At 34.8% G+C, this 19,553-nt stretch overlaps 1 protein-coding gene across 7 annotated transcripts in view; it reads right to left on the bottom strand.

Moving 5' to 3' along the window:
- PTBP3 (polypyrimidine tract binding protein 3) overlaps window positions 1–19,553 on the bottom strand; it is an 89,834-nt gene that overhangs the window by 12,203 nt on the left and 58,078 nt on the right. For all 7 annotated transcript variants that reach the window (XM_072404515.1, XM_072404511.1, XM_072404507.1 and 4 more), the window contains 7 exons: window positions 17,572–17,718; window positions 15,525–15,689; window positions 13,411–13,521; window positions 9,724–9,898; window positions 4,576–4,647; window positions 261–400; window positions 6–39 (listed from right to left, as the gene is read on the bottom strand). In XM_072404515.1, coding sequence (XP_072260616.1) covers window positions 6–39; window positions 261–400; window positions 4,576–4,647; window positions 9,724–9,898; window positions 13,411–13,521; window positions 15,525–15,689; window positions 17,572–17,718 — 844 coding nt within the window. The remainder of the gene's footprint in view (window positions 1–5; window positions 40–260; window positions 401–4,575; window positions 4,648–9,723; window positions 9,899–13,410; window positions 13,522–15,524; window positions 15,690–17,571; window positions 17,719–19,553) is intronic.

Raw genomic sequence — 19,553 nt, 5'->3', positions numbered from 1 at the left:
CTCACCAAACAAAATGAAGAGTGCATGAGGTGTAATAAGCTGTGGAAATAATTGCATATAAGTTAATATAACATGGAAATATAGAAAGATAGAATACCAATAACCAGAGTAAAAAAACATAATAGAGGCTTATGGTGTTATTTCTAAATATTCAGCAATCTATGAATAAATCATATAAAACATTCTAAAAAATATTTATTGTCTATAAACAGACATATGAAGAGGTGGACAGAGATTGGAAGACTAAATCAATGACTTACATCAGGATTTAGATTGCTGACTAGGAGAACAGAATGGCCTGGAATGGCAGTCATTCCTGGAATTGCCATGCGTCCAGTAATGGTAGAAGTGGTGAGAGCAAGTGGGCCAAGGGCCCCAGGTACACTTGAGACTGACAGACCTGTAAAACATTAGATCAGAATTATCAAAGACTTGTCTGTAGTGTCCTTTTAATGTATAATATTACATCTATATGTTCTTATGGGTTAGCATGTAAATACTAAAACAATCCCATTAACCACAGCTTTAATATAGCTTACAATATGCAGTCTCCACAATAATCAGTTAACTCAAACACAAAAGAGCCATGTTGTTCTAAGAATAGCAGAAGAGAAAAGGCCTGGAAGCATAAACATAAAACTACCAGTAAAAAATACTTGTAAAAGTTACTGTGCTTTTTACATATGTGCTTACTTTTTGTAATAAGATACTATTGTTCTAGCTATTACTGTTCTAAACGTTATGAAATTTATTTGGAAAGTTAATGTATGGCTTAATGGTATGTAATTATTTGTAAAGGGAAACTTTTTTCAAGTTTTTTGAATATACAGGTAGAGCTTTCCACTCTAATAATATTCATATACAATATTACAATATCAAAAAATATTAAAATATCAAAATCAAACCCATTATGTCTTATTGATATCTGACATTTCCATTCTCTAGTGGACAACCAATCCACCACTGAAAACACATGACCCACAAGATTGTTCATAAAAAATATTTAGGTAAAGGCCAGATTCACTGCTTTATATGTTAATAGAATTAAAAAACAATCAGTTTTGTTCAAACAAAATTATTTCAAAAATTAGCTTGATTATGCAGGGCCCCCTTGTCCTTCTTTGGCATTGATTGTGACATCACCAGGTTTTTCATGTGCAGACCCCATTTATTGAAAGTACTGTGTAATATGTTGTCGCTTTACAAATATGTTAATATTAATAACACAAATTAAATGGCATGGGCAAAAATGTTAGGACCCTTAACTTACTATTTTCCCCACAAACTTTAAAATAGTGTTGTTGTTCTTGACTTCGTCAACCTTTCTTATCATCCTTTTAATCATTTGGGGGCCAATTTTCCTTATGTGGCTGAATCCAGAAAGATTGGCTGCCATGGATATTAAAATTCATTTTTAAATTATTAGTAACGCTTGTCACATGAACATCATGCTTCTTGAAGATGGTCCTATAACTGTTGGTCCCATCACCTCAGTGAACTTTCCAGTCCATTTTCAGTGTGAGACACATGATGATATCAAACAGCTTTTCTAGTTAAAAAAAACAACCCCAATCCAATAATTTATGATCTTTTCTTGGGGCAACAACAAATGCTTCCAGGCTATTTTAGAACACTTTGTAGGAAAAGCAATTTATCTTATTTTAGACTTACTTTTCTTAATTTGATGGCATATCAAATGCATGAAGATATACATGAGACAATTGCTTTTTGTTTTTATTTCTAGGAGGCTTAAAACACTAAAGAGTACTAACAGCTTAACTACACTAAAGAACATAAAATGGCACAAAGTTAGGCAGTAAACTGACATTTGTACAAAAGCAGTGTTGGAACTAATGCTGGTAACACGGTTTGATGAAGGTGGGCTGTGACCCACCAAAACATTAGTTGCAAGAAAAAGAGACAGGAGTCTTGAGTCACTGCGCAACACCAAAACTTTAGCTTTTCAAATATGTTGTGACATAGATGTAGTGAATCTACAATAAAGTCCGGTACTTTGGAGCGCTGGTGACTTCATCTTACGTTTTCAAAAATTCTTGAAAATTACACTTTTGTAACATATTGTACAATTTCTTTTACATGCACCCAGGGCTGTCTCTACAGGATGTATAACACTTCCTTGTTGATGATCCTTCTGTTACAAATATCTTAACTAAAGATTGTAGCAGAAGCTTGCAAAAATGATCTTTATTTTGCTGGGAGAATGAAAATGCTTTGGCTGTTTAGATTTCTTGATAAATGCTTTAGTACAACCTGAATGCAACTTTCACTTTAGCAAGTTTTACCATAGATTCAAAATATTAGGTGTAACCTAATCTAATCCAGTACAAATTGTATTTAAGGATCACTGCTGCCAGAATGGGGTCTAATATAATGTGTTCTAATAGATTCCTACTGCTAAAGTAATAATAATAATAATAATAAAGTTTATGCAGATCTTAAAAAAGAGCAATACTACCAGAAAGATACTTAGCCATTTAAACTCTACATGTGCAGGTCTGCAGGCCTGTTACGAGATTTATTGTACTTAGAAAGCACAAAGGTCAACAGTAGACATCTGGTTCTAAACAAACCCTCTAGCTCATTATACTTGACAACTTTATTAAAAAAAAAGCAGGTCTCATATTTTTTTTGTCGTTAAGGGATTGGATTGTATTACTGCTCAGGACTTGATGACCACTGCTATGGAGGTCTGTGCCTACAGTAGATACAATTTAGGAAAGATTTATATACTTTATCAGTACATGGATTCCACAGATTATATACACTGGATTAATAAACCTGAATTAGCTAGTTTTTCCCCGTAGGCTTGTAGTAGACAACATTAATGATCAAAAGAGACAAAGGTAAATAATGTGCAAAAAAAAAAAAAACACTTTGTGGAGTCATAGCATTAACAGTCAAGCCAAGTAGCTTAGCATCACAGCCAAATCTTAAAGTATACATCAGGAATCGATGCATCAGTAAGCGATATATCAGTAAGCAATGCAATACTACAACCGACAACAAAACAAAAACAGGAGTGACAATTTGCTCCTTTCAAAGGCAAAGCACAACATGCAGATGTGTAAAAGAAAAAAAAATACCCCAAATCTGGCTTGGCTAAAACAAAAGAAACCCTGAAACTGTGTTACTATTTCTACATATTATATTGTTACACAGTATATGACTGTCGAAGGTATATAAACGTGTCAGGAAAAAAAAGCGTACAAAATATTAAAAGACTATAGGAAACAATATGGCCATCAAACTGTATTACTGGTAAAAATACAAAAAAAAAAACACATACAGCACAGATTTCATGTATGCATATGCACAAGAGATAGGTCTCCATTTCTAGGGGGAGCATACTTTACATTATGGTGCCAGAGTCAGGGACAACAGATTCTGGAAATTCTGCAATAAGTGTGCACACGAGGAGGAGGCTAAAGACTTTACCTGCAATGAGTACTTCATAGATTTCTTTTTAAATATCCACCTTACTTTACAATAGATGAAAAATCTCTTATTACAGCCAGTACTGTGCTCTCAAACCTGTCTTAACCTTCTCCATAAGTTTTTATTTCTTTGCAAAAGAGAACAGTTTTTAAGGTCGCATATATTTCTAGATAATAAAAAAGATATGCCAAAATGAATCCATAACATGCAGTATTGTCATTTACAAACACTGCATTTCTTTTATCTTGCTGATATGTGATTTGTATCACTTAATCTACAAATGCTTTAGAGTCATAAACAAATTCTAGTGCCACATTTATAGCAGATGGCTTTTATAGTGAAGCATCAATCTATTTTTTCTCCAAGTATAAAAGCTGAATAATAGTTGCTATCGATTTCTCCAGTGGCCAGCATTATTACATCTGTACACATTAGATAATTCAGTGCATGAAAACATTGCTGTATAATCATACTGTATAAAAGCAGGGTTCGCAGATCCTTTCAGCACACAAGTTACACCGAAAAACTGAATTTATTCACTTAAGTAGTAATGTCACATATTAAAGACTACAATTTATATTAATGGCACTGCCATTTGAGATATCCGATTGTGAATACCAAAATACAATACAATCTCTAGATCAGGGGTGCCCACACTTTTTTGTGCTTGCAAGCTACTTTTAAAATGACCAAGTCAAAATGATCTACCGACAATAAAAAGTTGGACTTAATAACTCCTGTGCGCGGTGGGGTTTATCTTGAAAGGCAGGGCTATGCGATCTACTCATACTTGTCATCTGCCAGTAGATCGCGATCCACCTGTTGGGCACCCCTGTACATGATGATCTGTCCATGCACAGGTATGTGCTCTTGAAATAACAATTCGCTTTGCAAATAAACTGCTGCAAGTGCTAAAATTAATCCTGCCACCTTCTACTCAAAATATTTTGCTTAATGGTCTTTAGTGATTAGAGTTAAAATTAGGCCAATTGTCCTGTATTTTTCTATTTTATTATAGTTATTAGGTCATTATTTCAATGTCTATAAACAGGTGAGGAAACAAGACTGGAGTAATAAAGAAACAAACATCTTGTTAGATAGCTCCTGTGCTACACCCACCTGCCTGAGGGAAGCCAATAGCTGGGGCAAATCCTGCTGCTCCCGCGTATGGAGAGGAAATGATACCTGGAGCTGTTGATGAGAAAAAAAAAATTAAAAAAGAAGGAAGTATCATATTTACAATCATTCAGCTATAATAACACAGCAATATAACCTAAAGAAACATGCTACCTAAAACCAAGAACCTGCTGATCCTCAAGGTACTCAGACGCACTTTACATAAACATCTGAATACTGTAGTAGATAACTAGCTAAAGTTCCTCCAAAATGCTCACAACTACATTCATTTCTATAGGTTTGTCTAACTCAAGTTACACTTAAAATACCTATATGTATTATCAAGACACCAAATCAATGTCATGTATGAACTCCATGGGGCGATTTTTTATGCACGTGTTGGATTTTGCCGAAAAGAAAATGCATCAGTGCTCAAAAATGATTTTTTTTTGTTTGGATGGGTTGAATGAACATAAAATATACCCATAATATTTTTTGTTCTTGTTGTTTAACCTCCCTAGAGGTAACCCCAGAGTCACACATGGGCTAGGTAATCTTATGGGAGGTAATAGTAAATAAAGCCTTACCTTATCCGCCGGCGTCCCGCGTCGTCCATCGCCATGATCACCGTCTTCTTCTCTCTTCTTTCGGTCGGCTTCTGCATCCGATGAGTCACCGCGGAGTTCCCAGTGATGTCGGTGCGTGTGTACGTTGCCGGTGGGGCGGGAAATTTAAAATCCAGTTGTATTGCATTCAATACAAAATAACTGTATTGAATGCAATACATTGGATTTATTTGTGTAAAAGCAGTACATTGTTTTCAAAAACATTTATTTTACAGTATAGAGGAGTATAATATGTATTTTTTTAAAAAAAGATTATAGATTTTTTTAATTTATTCAATTTATTATTTTTACATGAATTTGTGTTTCAAACTTTTTATTATACTCATACAATATTATACTGTAAAATAAATTTTCATGAAAAACAATGTACTGCTTTTAGACATAAAAAACTGGAAAGAAATGAACCGCTAGGGAGGTTAAAACACACTGCATCACATGGTATAAGGCAATACGGTAATTCATTGCAAAGCACTCATGAAACACTAAGATCCCAAGTTCTAACCTCCTTCAATTATATATTATTGTCATTTTACATTTTACATTTGTTTGTGCGGGTTGTATTCCAATTTCCTTTTACATCCCAAAACAACTCATCAATTGGTAACCACCTCCCTTTCCCAAAGAAAAACAAAAACAAAAAAAAAAACAGCCCCAGGTTTTGCTAGGGACATTACACTATGACCATGGTCAGGACATTAGACTGAAAGCTCTTGTGATGCACAGTTAGTGACATGGCTATTGACTAGCCATAGAATTACAAGATAAATAATGCAAACTCATTCTGTTGAAAAGAAAGCATTTTTCTTTTTTGCTATGTTTTTATGCAATGTGCTGCTAGAATCCTCCAGGCATAAAATAGTTAATGAGCCATGAGATACAGAATAATAATCTGCATTACAATGAGCTTTTTTATATACAGTTAGAATTAGCTAAAGAAAGATGAATTAAGGCAAGTGTTTAACATTTCCATATGAAAATCAGTAGATGGTGTTCTGGCAGAATGACACATACACAATGGGATAATTTGAACCTGCCAAAAATCCTTCTAACAGGGTTTAACAGTTCTCAAGAGCACTATACATTTAATTAAAGCTGCAGCAATCGATAAACAAAGACTTTGGCAACTTCAAAACAGTTACAAAAAGTAAGAGGAAACAACGTGGCATGAAATCACACAATGGCCAAAAGGCTTCTGTCACTGTGATAAAATGGATAAAATGTTCATAACACATAAATGGAGCATAAAGACAGAAACGATACAATTGACTTTATTGAGAAGTAGAAAAAAAAACATATATAAGAGAAGGCTGCTGTAATCTTACACAATGTTTGGCTGTCACATATTTAAAGTGCTCTCACTCTCATAAAAAGAGGATACATAAAAAAGCACATTTCATTAAAATACACAGCAGTTTTTGTTTTCTGGAACATACTTGCATTACCTGTAGATCATGCAAGCACCATGAATACATTTGTTTTCACTATAGTGGCTTCTTAATCATTACACTGGCTCAATCATTCCCACAACTCCCCTTTGGCTCTTTAACTTGATGAGGGATCTGAGCCTCAAACATAATAAATGAAAAAGGAAGGGCCAGACCTCCACTGTTTTAAATTTGACAATTGTAAAGCTCTTTAATATAAATATTATGCCAACAACACATTTACATTACCTTTTACTATACTACCTAGGGTTTTTTGTATTTTTTTTTAACTTGACAGAAATATTGATTGTCAATGCTGACTAAGAGTGACTTTTATGTGTATGTAGAGCAAGAGAACTGCATGCATGGGTTACCATTACCTTCACAATAGTAATCCATGCTGATAAATCTTGGGTATCATGCATTATCTGCATGGGTAACTACAACCTTCCCATTACGACTAACAAGTTAGTCTCTACTTACAATAAGTTTCAGTTGCTTCTGATTAGTTTTCTACCTGCATCAAGCAAAGCAATTTTTGGCATCCCGATCACACAAGTAGCAATACCAATCACACAAGCAGATAGCATGAATTATTCAATTCCAATACCTAGTCCCAAACATATGTCATGTGCAGCATGGACACTGCTTATATTTATTTCAGTAACACGTACATGGAACAGTCTAAATGAAAGCCCATTTAAAGAATTTAGAAACCTGCACTAAAGGAGATCAAAGCCTTTCTCAATCATAAATAAAAAAAAAGTCTACAAACACCAGCAACACGTATGTAATGCATGCAAATAGAAGGCATTTTACACACCACTTTATGTGCTTTCTACGATTTCTATAAATGCAACTATTAGGCAGTCATCATCTGCTTTGAGTTCTGCGACTCAAAATGTATTGAAACTATATTTCCCAAATAATGCTCTATTTCTACAAAGAAAAAAGTCATGAACGATGTGTCAAGAGATAACAACATGTATATCCTGATATTATCCTAGGTACTGGATACAAAAAAAAATTAAAATACATTTTTTATCTTTAAACATGAAAGAAAGAAATAGGATCAATTTACAGTTGTTTTCATAGAAAATCCAAACAACTTTCATCCAGGAAACATTTTTTCTATTAAATAGTTTAAGAAAATGTATAAAAGCTGTGTTACTCTCATGCACAACATTTATATTTATATCCCTAAATGTGAAATTTCACTGAACTGCAGATCTTGTGATTGGGTTAGTGTAAACTTATCAATGAAACTTTATTATTGTTGTTCTTCATCACAATCTAAGGTTGGGTTTCACACAATTGTGCCGCATTAACACATGTTGTGAGCATCATTATACTGTGGTGCCATTAAATCCTAAGGGCACTACAACATACCTTGCCAACAGACATGCATTACAGAACACTATAACATGCAGTAATGGCACTACTCTGCCTTACGGCGCATGGCGTTATTTTTGTTGGTGCCTTCTAGTGCATCAAGCAGCCATTGAAAATGAATGGGCAACCTTAGCTTAACACGCAAGTGCAGGCAAATGTGGGAATCCAACCAAAATATATGTTAGATGCCTACTGAGACAGCGAAAATTGTAGGATTGGTGTGCAAGGAAGTCACATTTGTGGTAACAGGCTGCAGCTGTTTGTTACATGCATTATATATATATATATATATATATATATATATATATATATATATATATATGTGTTCTAAATGCACTTGCTCTATAAATCAGGGAATAATTAATTATTTGAATAATTATTTAAATAATTGCAAAAAACATTACATATTCCCTTTGGAAACACTCACAAGAAGAGCTGACTGCTTTTATTACCCAAAATAATCTTTTAGAACACACTGTAGGACAGGAGAATGCAGCTGTCATTGCCAGAACAGGTCAACATGTACTAATTCAGAGAGTTTATGTGCATTATCCACTTCCTGCTTTTAAGACTGCAACGGTTAAGGCATCTGCAGAACTCTTCTGGCTTTCTAATTTCCAGCTGCTGGCCATGTGCAGTGGGAACATAAGACTGGATCTCCTTTAGTACAATATGGTATCCGAGATCCTCTGAGGTCAGAGAAGAGTGGTTTTATTTAAATGTTGATATGCCCCTGTATTTTTATTTCTGCAGAATGCCTGAACAATCTCTAGCTTTTCTATGTCTAAAGAGGTGAAATTTCCTTAGCACAGGGGTCGCCAATCTTTTGGACCTAACGGACCACTAAATTTACGGACTCAACATGCGCGGGGAGCTGTGTGTCACTTAAAGGGGAAGAAACTTCCCCCAGAGTGACGTCATGATACCAGAACCTGCATGCCGCCCTGAGCCTGCGATCCAAACGAGGGACATGGTCCATGGCTCTGGGTATGCCTCCCCAGCTGGGTCCTTCTACTGACCTCACTGGGGGGCGCACCGGCCAGAGCCACGGACCACCGGTTGGCGACTTGTGCCCTAGCATACTAGCAACTACTATGAATGATTCATATTGTAACATTTGTAGCATAACTTCAGTTCATTTTATATATGCTATTCATGTGTATTTATTTAAGCAACATTCAGTTGAAGAGAGCCCTTTCTTAATTTAATACCCAATGGGGAAGAATACTAGATGATAAATGAATCATCCAAAAGTCTGGACACTTACAGATGAGTTGAAATATCAAGTTGAGGTATGGCTATCTTGAATGCATGGGTTTCACAAGGTATTAAGATGGCTATAGAAAACTATTGAAATTCTACAGGGAGAACACTGTCTGGCTGTCTCCATTATCCAAAGTAAAAGGCATAGATTGTAAGCTCTTCTGAGTAGGGTTCACCCATCCTCCTGTGTCACTGTCTGTATCGGTCGGTCAATTGCAACCCCTATTTAATGTACTACACTGCTTAATATGTTGGCGCTATATAAATGTTTAATAATAATTATTAATATGACACATTTAGAATAAAATAATCAAGTATATGCGTTTCTGTTTTGGAAATTGGAACATTGTAGTTACTGGTCTGGATCATTTAACTGATACTTTTATAGAATTTCCACTAAATTATATAGTAATAAAAAAAAAGATAACATTTAAAATAATATTTACCAAATGCTGCAGCCATGGTGGCATCAAGGGATGGTTGTCCATCTCCAGTAGGTAGGTCAAGGCGTGTAAAGTCTCTGCTTTTATCGTTATTGTACTTGACATTAAGGCTTGTCAGCTTTGAGAATTCAATGCGCAAAGTACAGCAAGCATTATAAATATTTTGCCCATCCAGTGCCTTTTGGAAAAAAAAAATTATATTACTAATAACAATGATTGCACCATATACTGCAAATATAGTAACACATAAAACAAGTCTTCTTAAACTTTAGTTGTTATTCACCAACTACAACAAAGAGCTATATATAGCATAACATTTGCTTGGAATTTTCAGATTTTTAAACCCAACCTAATTTATCATTTACCACACTGTACAACAAAATACACAATTCAAGTGGTCTTCAAAATACAGAACATAATGAATTGTTTTAGGTTTCATATTCAGAGCAAATAGATAAATTCCCACCATGGACTTGTGCACAGATTTGTGCATTTTATTATTCTTCAACACAAAAAAGAATCATTCAATACGTTTAGATAAAAAAAAAAAAAAAAATAGGACTAACTATGTTTTTCACCTTTAGTGTGTACAAAAGTTAATTGACAATATATCCCTTTGTACTTTTTTATCTTTTACTGTTTGAGAAGTTTAAAAACATACAAAAAGTGTTAATAAAAACCCTGTTAACGTGTATTAAACAAGCTGTGCAACCACATAATGGAAAATGACCTTTGAACCTTCGGGCGGAAAGTAACAGGAGGGTTGGGGAAGGGATAGAGAAGAGGAAACACAATATTATACACTTTATGACTATCACAACTAGATCCATGTGTATTTCAGCAGGCAAACGGTTGTGACAGAGTAGTATATAAATGTGTCCTTATTATTATGGCCTAAAACTTTAGACTTGCAGATAAGAACCAGATGTCAGGTGGGGTGGGGGGTCAGGGTGTTAGAAACATATATTTTTTATGCTTGCTACTTATTGTCTGGCACCTAAAAGGAATGATATATCAGTGACTAACTTCACAAGAACAAAAATAATAGATCATTTCTTTCTTTTAGAGTTATATAGATATATATATATATATAGATATATATATATATATATATATATATATATATATATATATAAGAAATTCTCTTTATTTATATATGAATTGCAGGGTGATTATCAACTGCATCAGCCAGGGTTGAAAACCAGGCTTAAAAAATAAACTAAATAAAAAAAAGGATACTGAAAATATCATGAATATAAGACATTGACATTTCTCTAACACTATAGAAGAGTCACATGATTATGTGTTTAGTATATAAATATGCAGAATCTGGTAATAGAAAGATATTAGTCAGTGCAAACTCTCAAATATACCCCTATTTATTTATTCGCTGTCAAACATTACAATAAGCCTTACAAATGAAAAGAGCTTCTATTTAAAAACCCAACTTATTTCCTGGAAAATGTTTACCTAGAAAATTGTAAAAATGCCACAGAAATTTCAGTGGCCATTATTCTGTGTGACTAATCGCAATTTAATTTACTGTGGTATGCCAAGAAGAATTACTTTGTATTTACAACTAGTTGCAGATGCACTATTTTTTTTTTCTCTTGTATATTTTTGGGGAACCGAGTTTCCAAAGTTTTATATAAAGTTGCCTATTAAGATGTTATTTAAAACTTACATTCTCTTTATTCTTTACAGCAAAAAACAGTAAAAGTTTAGAACTAATATGCTAAAAGAGGGGTATACATCTACAAACCCAGCTTACAATAAATTACACCCACTCTGTTTAAGGTAAATTTGGTATTCTTTCTTTTTTTACTTATTGCTCACTTACATTTTTAGGCTACGTACACACGAGTTGCCTGATAGAAACAGTTGGGCTCCTCTCAGGCAAGAGCCTGACTCGTACAGAGGTCCACTGACAACCGCTGAACAAGTCAATAGAGAAGAGCACGGTGGGGTGCCACTTGCTTGTTCTCCACCATTCCCTCTCCATAGAACCTAACAGAGCTGTGCGTACATCGATCATTCGTTCATCTGTCACTCTTTTGTCACCAGAAAGGATCTCGAAAGATTGTGTCCATGTGTACGCAGCCTTATAAGCTTAGTCACTTTTTTAATATTACAAAAAATTATTTTTGTATCAGTTTTCCTTGTAGAATACATTTAGTTCAGAAATACTGTAAATTTTTCAGAATACACAGTTACAAACTATGAAATACAATACAGCAAATGGGTAACAATAGAGCCAAATTTCTAAAAACCTGTCACTTGAGTTGTTTTAATCTTACTAGGGGTGACCAAACATATGGACAAGGCTACATCTTTTTAAATTTTGACATTCTAACAAAACTACATCTAAAACAAGATCTGTCTGTGACAACACCAAAAAAGCGATTAGGGATATGTTCAGTGTCCCTGCAAATAAACTAGTTGTATGAATTCTTTATCTAGGCAAATATTCAGCCCTTGCATATGCAAAAACTGTAAAACCGATCAATGATTGAGAACACAGACTCTTTGTTGAGAACAGCTCAGATTTTACAATCCAAGTGCTGCTTTGTAGTCTGCAGAAAACAGATACACAGTATTATTATTATGCCTGGAAGTACAGCAAACTTCCTGACCTCAACGGATCAAATTTAGTGCGAACAACAAAAGACCTAACTTTGATCTTGTACCATGCTAGCTAAATGCTAAAGGCAAACTTGGCTATTAAAAAAAAGGTTTAAATTTAGGTCAGAAGACATGGGTTTGTAAAACTAGCTATTAAATAGCTAATCGCCCATAAACCTACACTGGTTACGTTTTGGTCACAGATATGAGCTGACATACTATATACTACATGCAAAACATTTCTTACCAGCTATTTATTCTTCAATACTTCTTATTTTAGGAATGGCTACAGCCATACAAATTATTTCTTTATTCTAGTGGGACCAAACGCATTTGCAGTGTTCTCCCCAGCTACTTTTTAAATAATACTGCATTTGGTTTATAGCACACATACCGCCTAATATTATATTTGGCATTTATTTCACACTGCTAATTTAGGCTAGTTAGCTACCATCACGGTAGTGAATGAAATGCAAGTCTTCTTTGAAATAGAGTGTAAGGATTGACACAAAATACCAAACAAAACAATTTACCAAAAAACACTAAAAACCAGGTTTATTTATTTATTGATTTTTGTACAACTATCTAAAGGTACCTGTGGCCCAAAATACTGATAAAGCACATAAATGCAGCAAATTTGAATTAAGATAGCAGGATAAATACCCCTTTACAACAAATAACTGTAGAGGCCAGGTAATTACTCAGTAGCATGTAAACAATTTCTTTATCATCTCCATACATACATACAAGCTGCTTTAACTGATAGTTTGTAAAAACACATCAAGGTAGATAGATTTTCCCCTTATTTCTACATGGGCATTGCCACTTATCTCAATGTTGCAAAATAGGTCAGCCATTGTAGAGCTGGATCCCAGAGCATTTCAGGCTCATTCATTACTGAAGGCCTTTGTTTACTGCCACATTATTACACAAAGCAGCTTTGTGGATGTGATAATACACAGCATACGCTTGCCAAAACTTTACAAATCACTGTAAAACATGATGAAAGAATATAGTTCTTTTTCCTAATCTCCTGTAATAAGTGTGCACGTCATGTGCCTTCCTTACCACTTTGGCATGTTGCGCATTCAGTGAATCAGCATACTGCAGCAGGGCCTGAAACTGGTTGTTTTTTGTAAATGTAATAATCTTCAAAACTGTTCCAAACTTGGAAAAGATCTGTAACAAATAACAAGGAAACACTTTTCAGTTTATGGGTATAAAAGTGCTGGAAACCAGTATGACAAAAATTGCACATCCTCACAGAGGAAATATATGAAATAATAATTCAGTTCCTGTGATTACTGTTATTTTTATATATATATATATATACCATAAAAGTTCTGGTTGCAATGCCTGAATACAGCAACAGTCTCCATATGCATTTTAACCCCTTACCTAAAAACTAGTATGAGGGTCAGACAGAGAAAGAAAGAAGGAAAACTGAAACTAGCACTAGATAATTTAAACCTGTCTATTTTAGAAAATTAAACTAGTGATCGTAACAAAGTCTGTAGTTTACTCACACTACAAAAATACAGATCTACTTATTTATTAACAAAATGAAGCTTATTTTTCTTTGCGAACAGTAATATAGTAGGAAGTCACCCAAAGTGGAAAAATAAACCATTTAAACCTTCTGAAAATGCTAGTTTCCTGGCTGTATCTGACTTTACTGTAGGAAATACAAAGCATATATACCATTCATATCAGTAACGGTGTATTCGATGTGCCCCCCTCCTTAAATGCTGCATAAAAGGGGGACTGGCCAATGTGGGTGTGTCTGCAAAGCTAAGTCAGAAATACTATGAACCTAGAAGGAGCACGGTCAGGAAACCTGGGCAGTGTGATTTAGACAAAATTTATAATCCTTCACATAGTAAGGAAGGCTTAATAACATGCTGGGGGGATTGGAAAGTAGAAGTGTGTGAAAGTTTTTGCCCACAGCAAAGTTTCGAGCACAGAAAAATCCAACAGTAACAGCTCTTTCAGGGCCAATGAAGACGAGCTTTTGATCACTTCAGAACAGATCAATTGAATTTCTACTGCAATTAATTCAGATTAATCTCTAAAGTGTCTCAAAGACCTCTTACCGTGCTGCTTTCACCCACTGAAGCCTGTTATCACAGGCCCAAATAAAAGTTAGTTTAATGGAGAATTACAAAAGCCATTCTACTAGTATGGCTAACACACTTTTTTTAAATAAACATTTTACAAACTATCCCTCCCACTACCACTACTACTGCTACTAGCAGGACTTTAACCACCTAGGCGGTAATCACGAGTGTGACTCGGGGTGGATTTTAGTTGCAAAAAGTGGTAATCCCGAGTCACACTCGGGGTTACTTTAAAAAAAAAAAAAAAAAAAAAAAAAAAAAAACACTTACCTTGCTCCGTCGCTGTCCCCTGGGGTCCTGCTCGTGCCCGCAGGTCCTGGGGACACATCTGCCTCTTTTGATCTCCAGCTGCTAACTGCAGAGCCAAGATCAACGGGGTTTCCCCTGACCTGCGGCCAGGAGTTAGCGGCAGGAAATTCAAAATCATTTTTTAATTGGATTCAATGCAAAATAGCTGTATTGAGTCCAATACAAAGAAAAAAAAATATTTATATAATATATATATATATATATATATATATATATATATATATATATGCTGCTGTACAGTTACATGTTAAACTATATATTTTTTGTGTGTTTTTTTTAAAGTTTATTATTACATTTATTAATGAAATTTAAAAAACAAATCCAAGAACAAAGGCAGTCTGGAAATAACCAACTTTAGTTCTTCAATTCTGAATTTCCAGGAAGTGACAAACAGAATTCAAACTAATGTAATTGTAAGAGACCTGAGATTTACTGGAAATCTGACTGAGCATTAACAAGCAGTACGTAGCATTGACTATGCTTGTTATGCAGAGTACTGCAACATTTCAGAAAATCCATGTACTGATTTATCTTTAATAAAACAAATTTTTATTTAAGCAATGATATGCTGGTATTTAAATTCACTATAGTTGGAGAGCAAATCCTGGAAAAGCTAGGGCACCCAGTTATGAAAGATCTTGTAATGTGCTTGTTTGAATTGCTGTATATGCTTGTCTTTGAATGGTCCTAGTTTTGCAAATGTTATCTTCATTAAAGCCACATAATTATTTTTATTTGTCTTTAGCTACATCTTACCTGATGAAGAACTTCCAGCGTGACAGGGTAAAATAGGTTTTCCACAATTAATCTGAGAACAGGACTCTGCCCAGATAACATTAAGCCTTCAGCAGTAGGTCCACCTGTGAGTGTCAGACCTCCGGACTGGACAGCATTCACAGCATGCAAGGCAGCCTGAGCACGCTGAAAAAAACAAAACAAAAAACAACTATTAATCTAGTAATGATATGATATGATTTTAAAGTAGCAAAAGATAACAATATTAAGTCTTCCAGACATTATAGAAAAAAAGATTCTGGTTGTTAGGTCAATCCAAATAAAATATTAATAAATATGTAAGCTATTTAGCATCTCCTTGCTTTTAAAAAATTGATTCTAGCAAATCAAATTTAGGGGTCTTGGGTCCTCTCTATGCCACTGAGAACTGCTCAGGCAGCCTGGTTCATTGAACAATGTCAGTGTTTGTAATGTAGGCACCTTTTAGATTCTATCACAACCGGAGTCAGTAGCAAAATGAACGGCACATTTAAATGTGCAAAGTGTTAATTTACAAAGATGAAACTAATGTGTGATTCCCTGAATCACATTTTTACCATAGGCATGAATACACTATACAATAGAAATTGATAAGAAATGGGGTTACTAACTCACCTACTAATGTTTATTTAAAAGACAACATCCTATCTGTAGAGAATGGCTACGTATTTAAAAAAAATTACATTGTAGCATGATGATCTGAAACATCTCTCTGTAGAAGGCACGAAATCTATGGTTGGTACACCTGTATCTTTGGATGACATATCTCTGTGTACTGCCTCAAGCAAATATTTTGAACACTGATGGCTCAATTTATGTTTGTTCAAGATTCAAGTGCTTGTCCTGGATAAACTATAGAACAAAGCAATTCTTCAGAACTTGTGCAAAATTGTGTGGGCAATGTAAAACATCAGAAGAAATAAATTATAGTTGCAAGATTATATATATATATATAGTTATACAAACCCTAGAATAGGCAAAGGATTGTAACAATGGTAGAAAAAAACACCAAGAACAACAAAGTGATACAGACTGAGCTCAGAGGTCAAGGTCCATTAGTGTCTGATTGTACCATCTGTTGCTTTGTGAGTGACAGTGGGCTCAGTTAGAAGAAGATCCAGTTTCAGTAGGAGGACCTCCGTTGAAAGTCATGGATGCTCAAACAGGGTAAAAAAAAAAAAAAAAACTGCACAGCTTAAAGCATCCGAGAAAAATGGGAGGGGGGGGGGGGGGCATGGAGCACATAGAAAGTTAGTTCAGAAAAGTCTGATTTGAGTCCCATTGAACATTTATGTGAAGCACTAAAACATGCAGTGTGGAGAAGGAATCCTTCTTTAAACCGTATGAACAGTTTGCTTAGAATAATTAGGCCAATCTACCTGTTAACTAGTGCATATTTTACTAATGCTACAGGAATCGCTAATTTGCAATGATTGCCTATAAAGATGTGCAACAAAGTAATAAGTTAAGAGTCCCATCATGATTGCCCATTAGATTATTTATTTGTATTATTTGAAATATTCTGTTGTATTTGAAAGCTACAGATGGTTATAAAGATATCTTCAGCACTTTTGGGTTGTGCTTGAGCTTGCTGTTACCACCCACACTCCACAATACCTATTGACTGTTGACTAGCCAATACGAATGTGCAGCAGAAAGAAAGGGGCATGCAAGCTTTAGCACCCTTAAATATTTAACATTGCCTTTCCAGGAAATCCATATTAGCAAGCTTTTAGATTATGCTACAGGTATGTGCAGACACCTTGAAATTGGTTGTGCCACCTTCTCCCCTCCCCTGACAGATACTCCAGTCTACACTTGTCAGTTCTTGTGAAGTCCCAATAGCACCAAGGACTTAGAATGTCTTGTGACTTTAGTAAGCCACAATAATATACAAGGCCAGAGTGTGTGCACACAACACAGCCAAATGGGTAAAATAATACAAAAGGCTAGAAACACTCAACTAAAAATCAACTGAACTATTCACAATCTATGATTTCCTATGATTTCTACAAGGAGTAGTACTCACTGATTGATTAGGCAGATTGTCAGTCTTCAGTTCCCTGTGATTGGAATATTGAATGTAGACAGGCTGGCTGCGGAGATGAGGAGTGAGAGGGGTGTAATAATTCACCATTGTGACAGCTGCTTCTTCAGAAGCCATTTCCAAAAATGCCTGCAGAAACCAGAGAGAATAAACAATGTCTTTAATTTAAGCTGTCCAAAAATAAAAAATAAATATAATATAGTGCTTTAAACTGTGTGATGTTCAAGGGAAAAACAATGCTTCAAGAAGTAAAAACAAAAAAAAAATCAGTTTTTACACTAAAAATAACTGGATTTATGTGTGGAAAACATGTATAAAAGCACTCATACAACAAATACTGAGAATGAAAAAACTTTAACTCTGCATATCCCAAGAAAATGGGGTATGCGTGTAAATGCAGAAATGGTAAATACACACACATACATTACTTCTACAAACCTTCAGTTTAATCTATACAAATTGAAACAGGAACAGTGCTGAAGCTTAAAGCAACCAAATGCTTACTTTCAGATTCTGCTGTAACATACAGAAAGAAAGCCAAGTGTACAAAGTGAACACATAAAAGCCTAAAATAACTAGTCGCCAAAAAAAAAAAAATATATATATCAAGCGTCACATGTGATGTTCTGGCCTTTTAAAGGAAGAAGATGTGTCAGTATAACAGTGTCAGTATAACAGGTCCATGGTTATCTGCAATCTAACAGAAACCATGGTAGCAAAGTGCACAAGTTCTCCATATTTGTACTGAAGAATAAAACAGAAACTTTAATTCAAAAATTATTGGTTCAGTTTCCTTCAACATAAAGTCAACATAAATATTTATTAAATACATATACATCACCACATTTAACATTGCTTCTAATCGGAGTATGGATTTAACCCCGCTCTGTATTTAAGCTTGCTCAGTGAACATACACACATGTACATTTTGTTTTTGGAGTTTGCCCCTCCTCCATCCATTCCCAGCATAAAACTACCCCACACTTTTCTTCCCCAGGAGCATAAATCATTGGCTTGCAATCCATCCTGAAGGTCTTCTGTGCCCTGGCTGTGTCTGCACAGTAGCTTTCCATAGACTTCTATAGGACGGCCTCTGAAGGGTCAACAGCCTTGGAACATGATCCCGTAACGGTCTATGGGGAACTACTGCACAGGAGTATCCTTATAGCAAGCTGCATCAAGAGTAGGTAAAGGATGGGTATTTCAAGAAAGAAAAAGGGTATGGTGCACAGGAAAAATATGTAAACTTTGTTTCATAGTATTGTTACCCCTTTAGCTCTATAAGGCTAAAAAGCAAACCAAAGTATCAAACGGCAAAAAAACTCAATATCATGCAGAACAGCATTAGCATTTCTAATAAAGACATTTCAGACTATGATTTTAACAGTAGTCAAAAAACGAATCAAGCTTTATTGCTTGCTAGCGCCACAATATCTATTTTCCCAAGAAAAAAAAAAAAAAAACAAGGATATTTGCTCAAGGCCCACTGAGGAGAGTGCATTCCAGACAACTTGAGACAGGAGCCAAAAGCAAACAAATATACAAACCAAACTATTCAGTAACATGAAGACGCCTCTACACAAAGTGGTGTGAGCAAGGACATATTTTTAAAATAAAATGTCAAAATAGAAGCAGAAAAACCCTAACTAAAACTAACTTTAAACATATAAAAGCTCTGATCTTTTAACAAATCAAAGATATTTTCTTCATCCAAATACTAAATGAACCTGATCACTAAGAAAAGGTAATTCATTTTACAAGGTTTTTGTACTAGCTAGGTGATCCATCGTGTATATTATTTAATAATAAAAACCTTGAAATTAGGTTTTTATAAATAAAAGAGGAAAAAGACCAGGAAATATAAAAAAAGGGATTTATTTTAAGACAAATTCAGCAAAAAATACACTTTTATACATCTTTGCCTAGCCTGACCTTTCTAATTTCTTCTTTCCTCATCCACTTCC

Source organism: Pyxicephalus adspersus, chromosome 3, assembly GCF_032062135.1.
Source record: "Pyxicephalus adspersus chromosome 3, UCB_Pads_2.0, whole genome shotgun sequence".
Classification (NCBI taxonomy): domain Eukaryota; kingdom Metazoa; phylum Chordata; class Amphibia; order Anura; family Pyxicephalidae; genus Pyxicephalus; species Pyxicephalus adspersus.
This window is presented reverse-complemented; position numbering and strand designations above follow the sequence as displayed.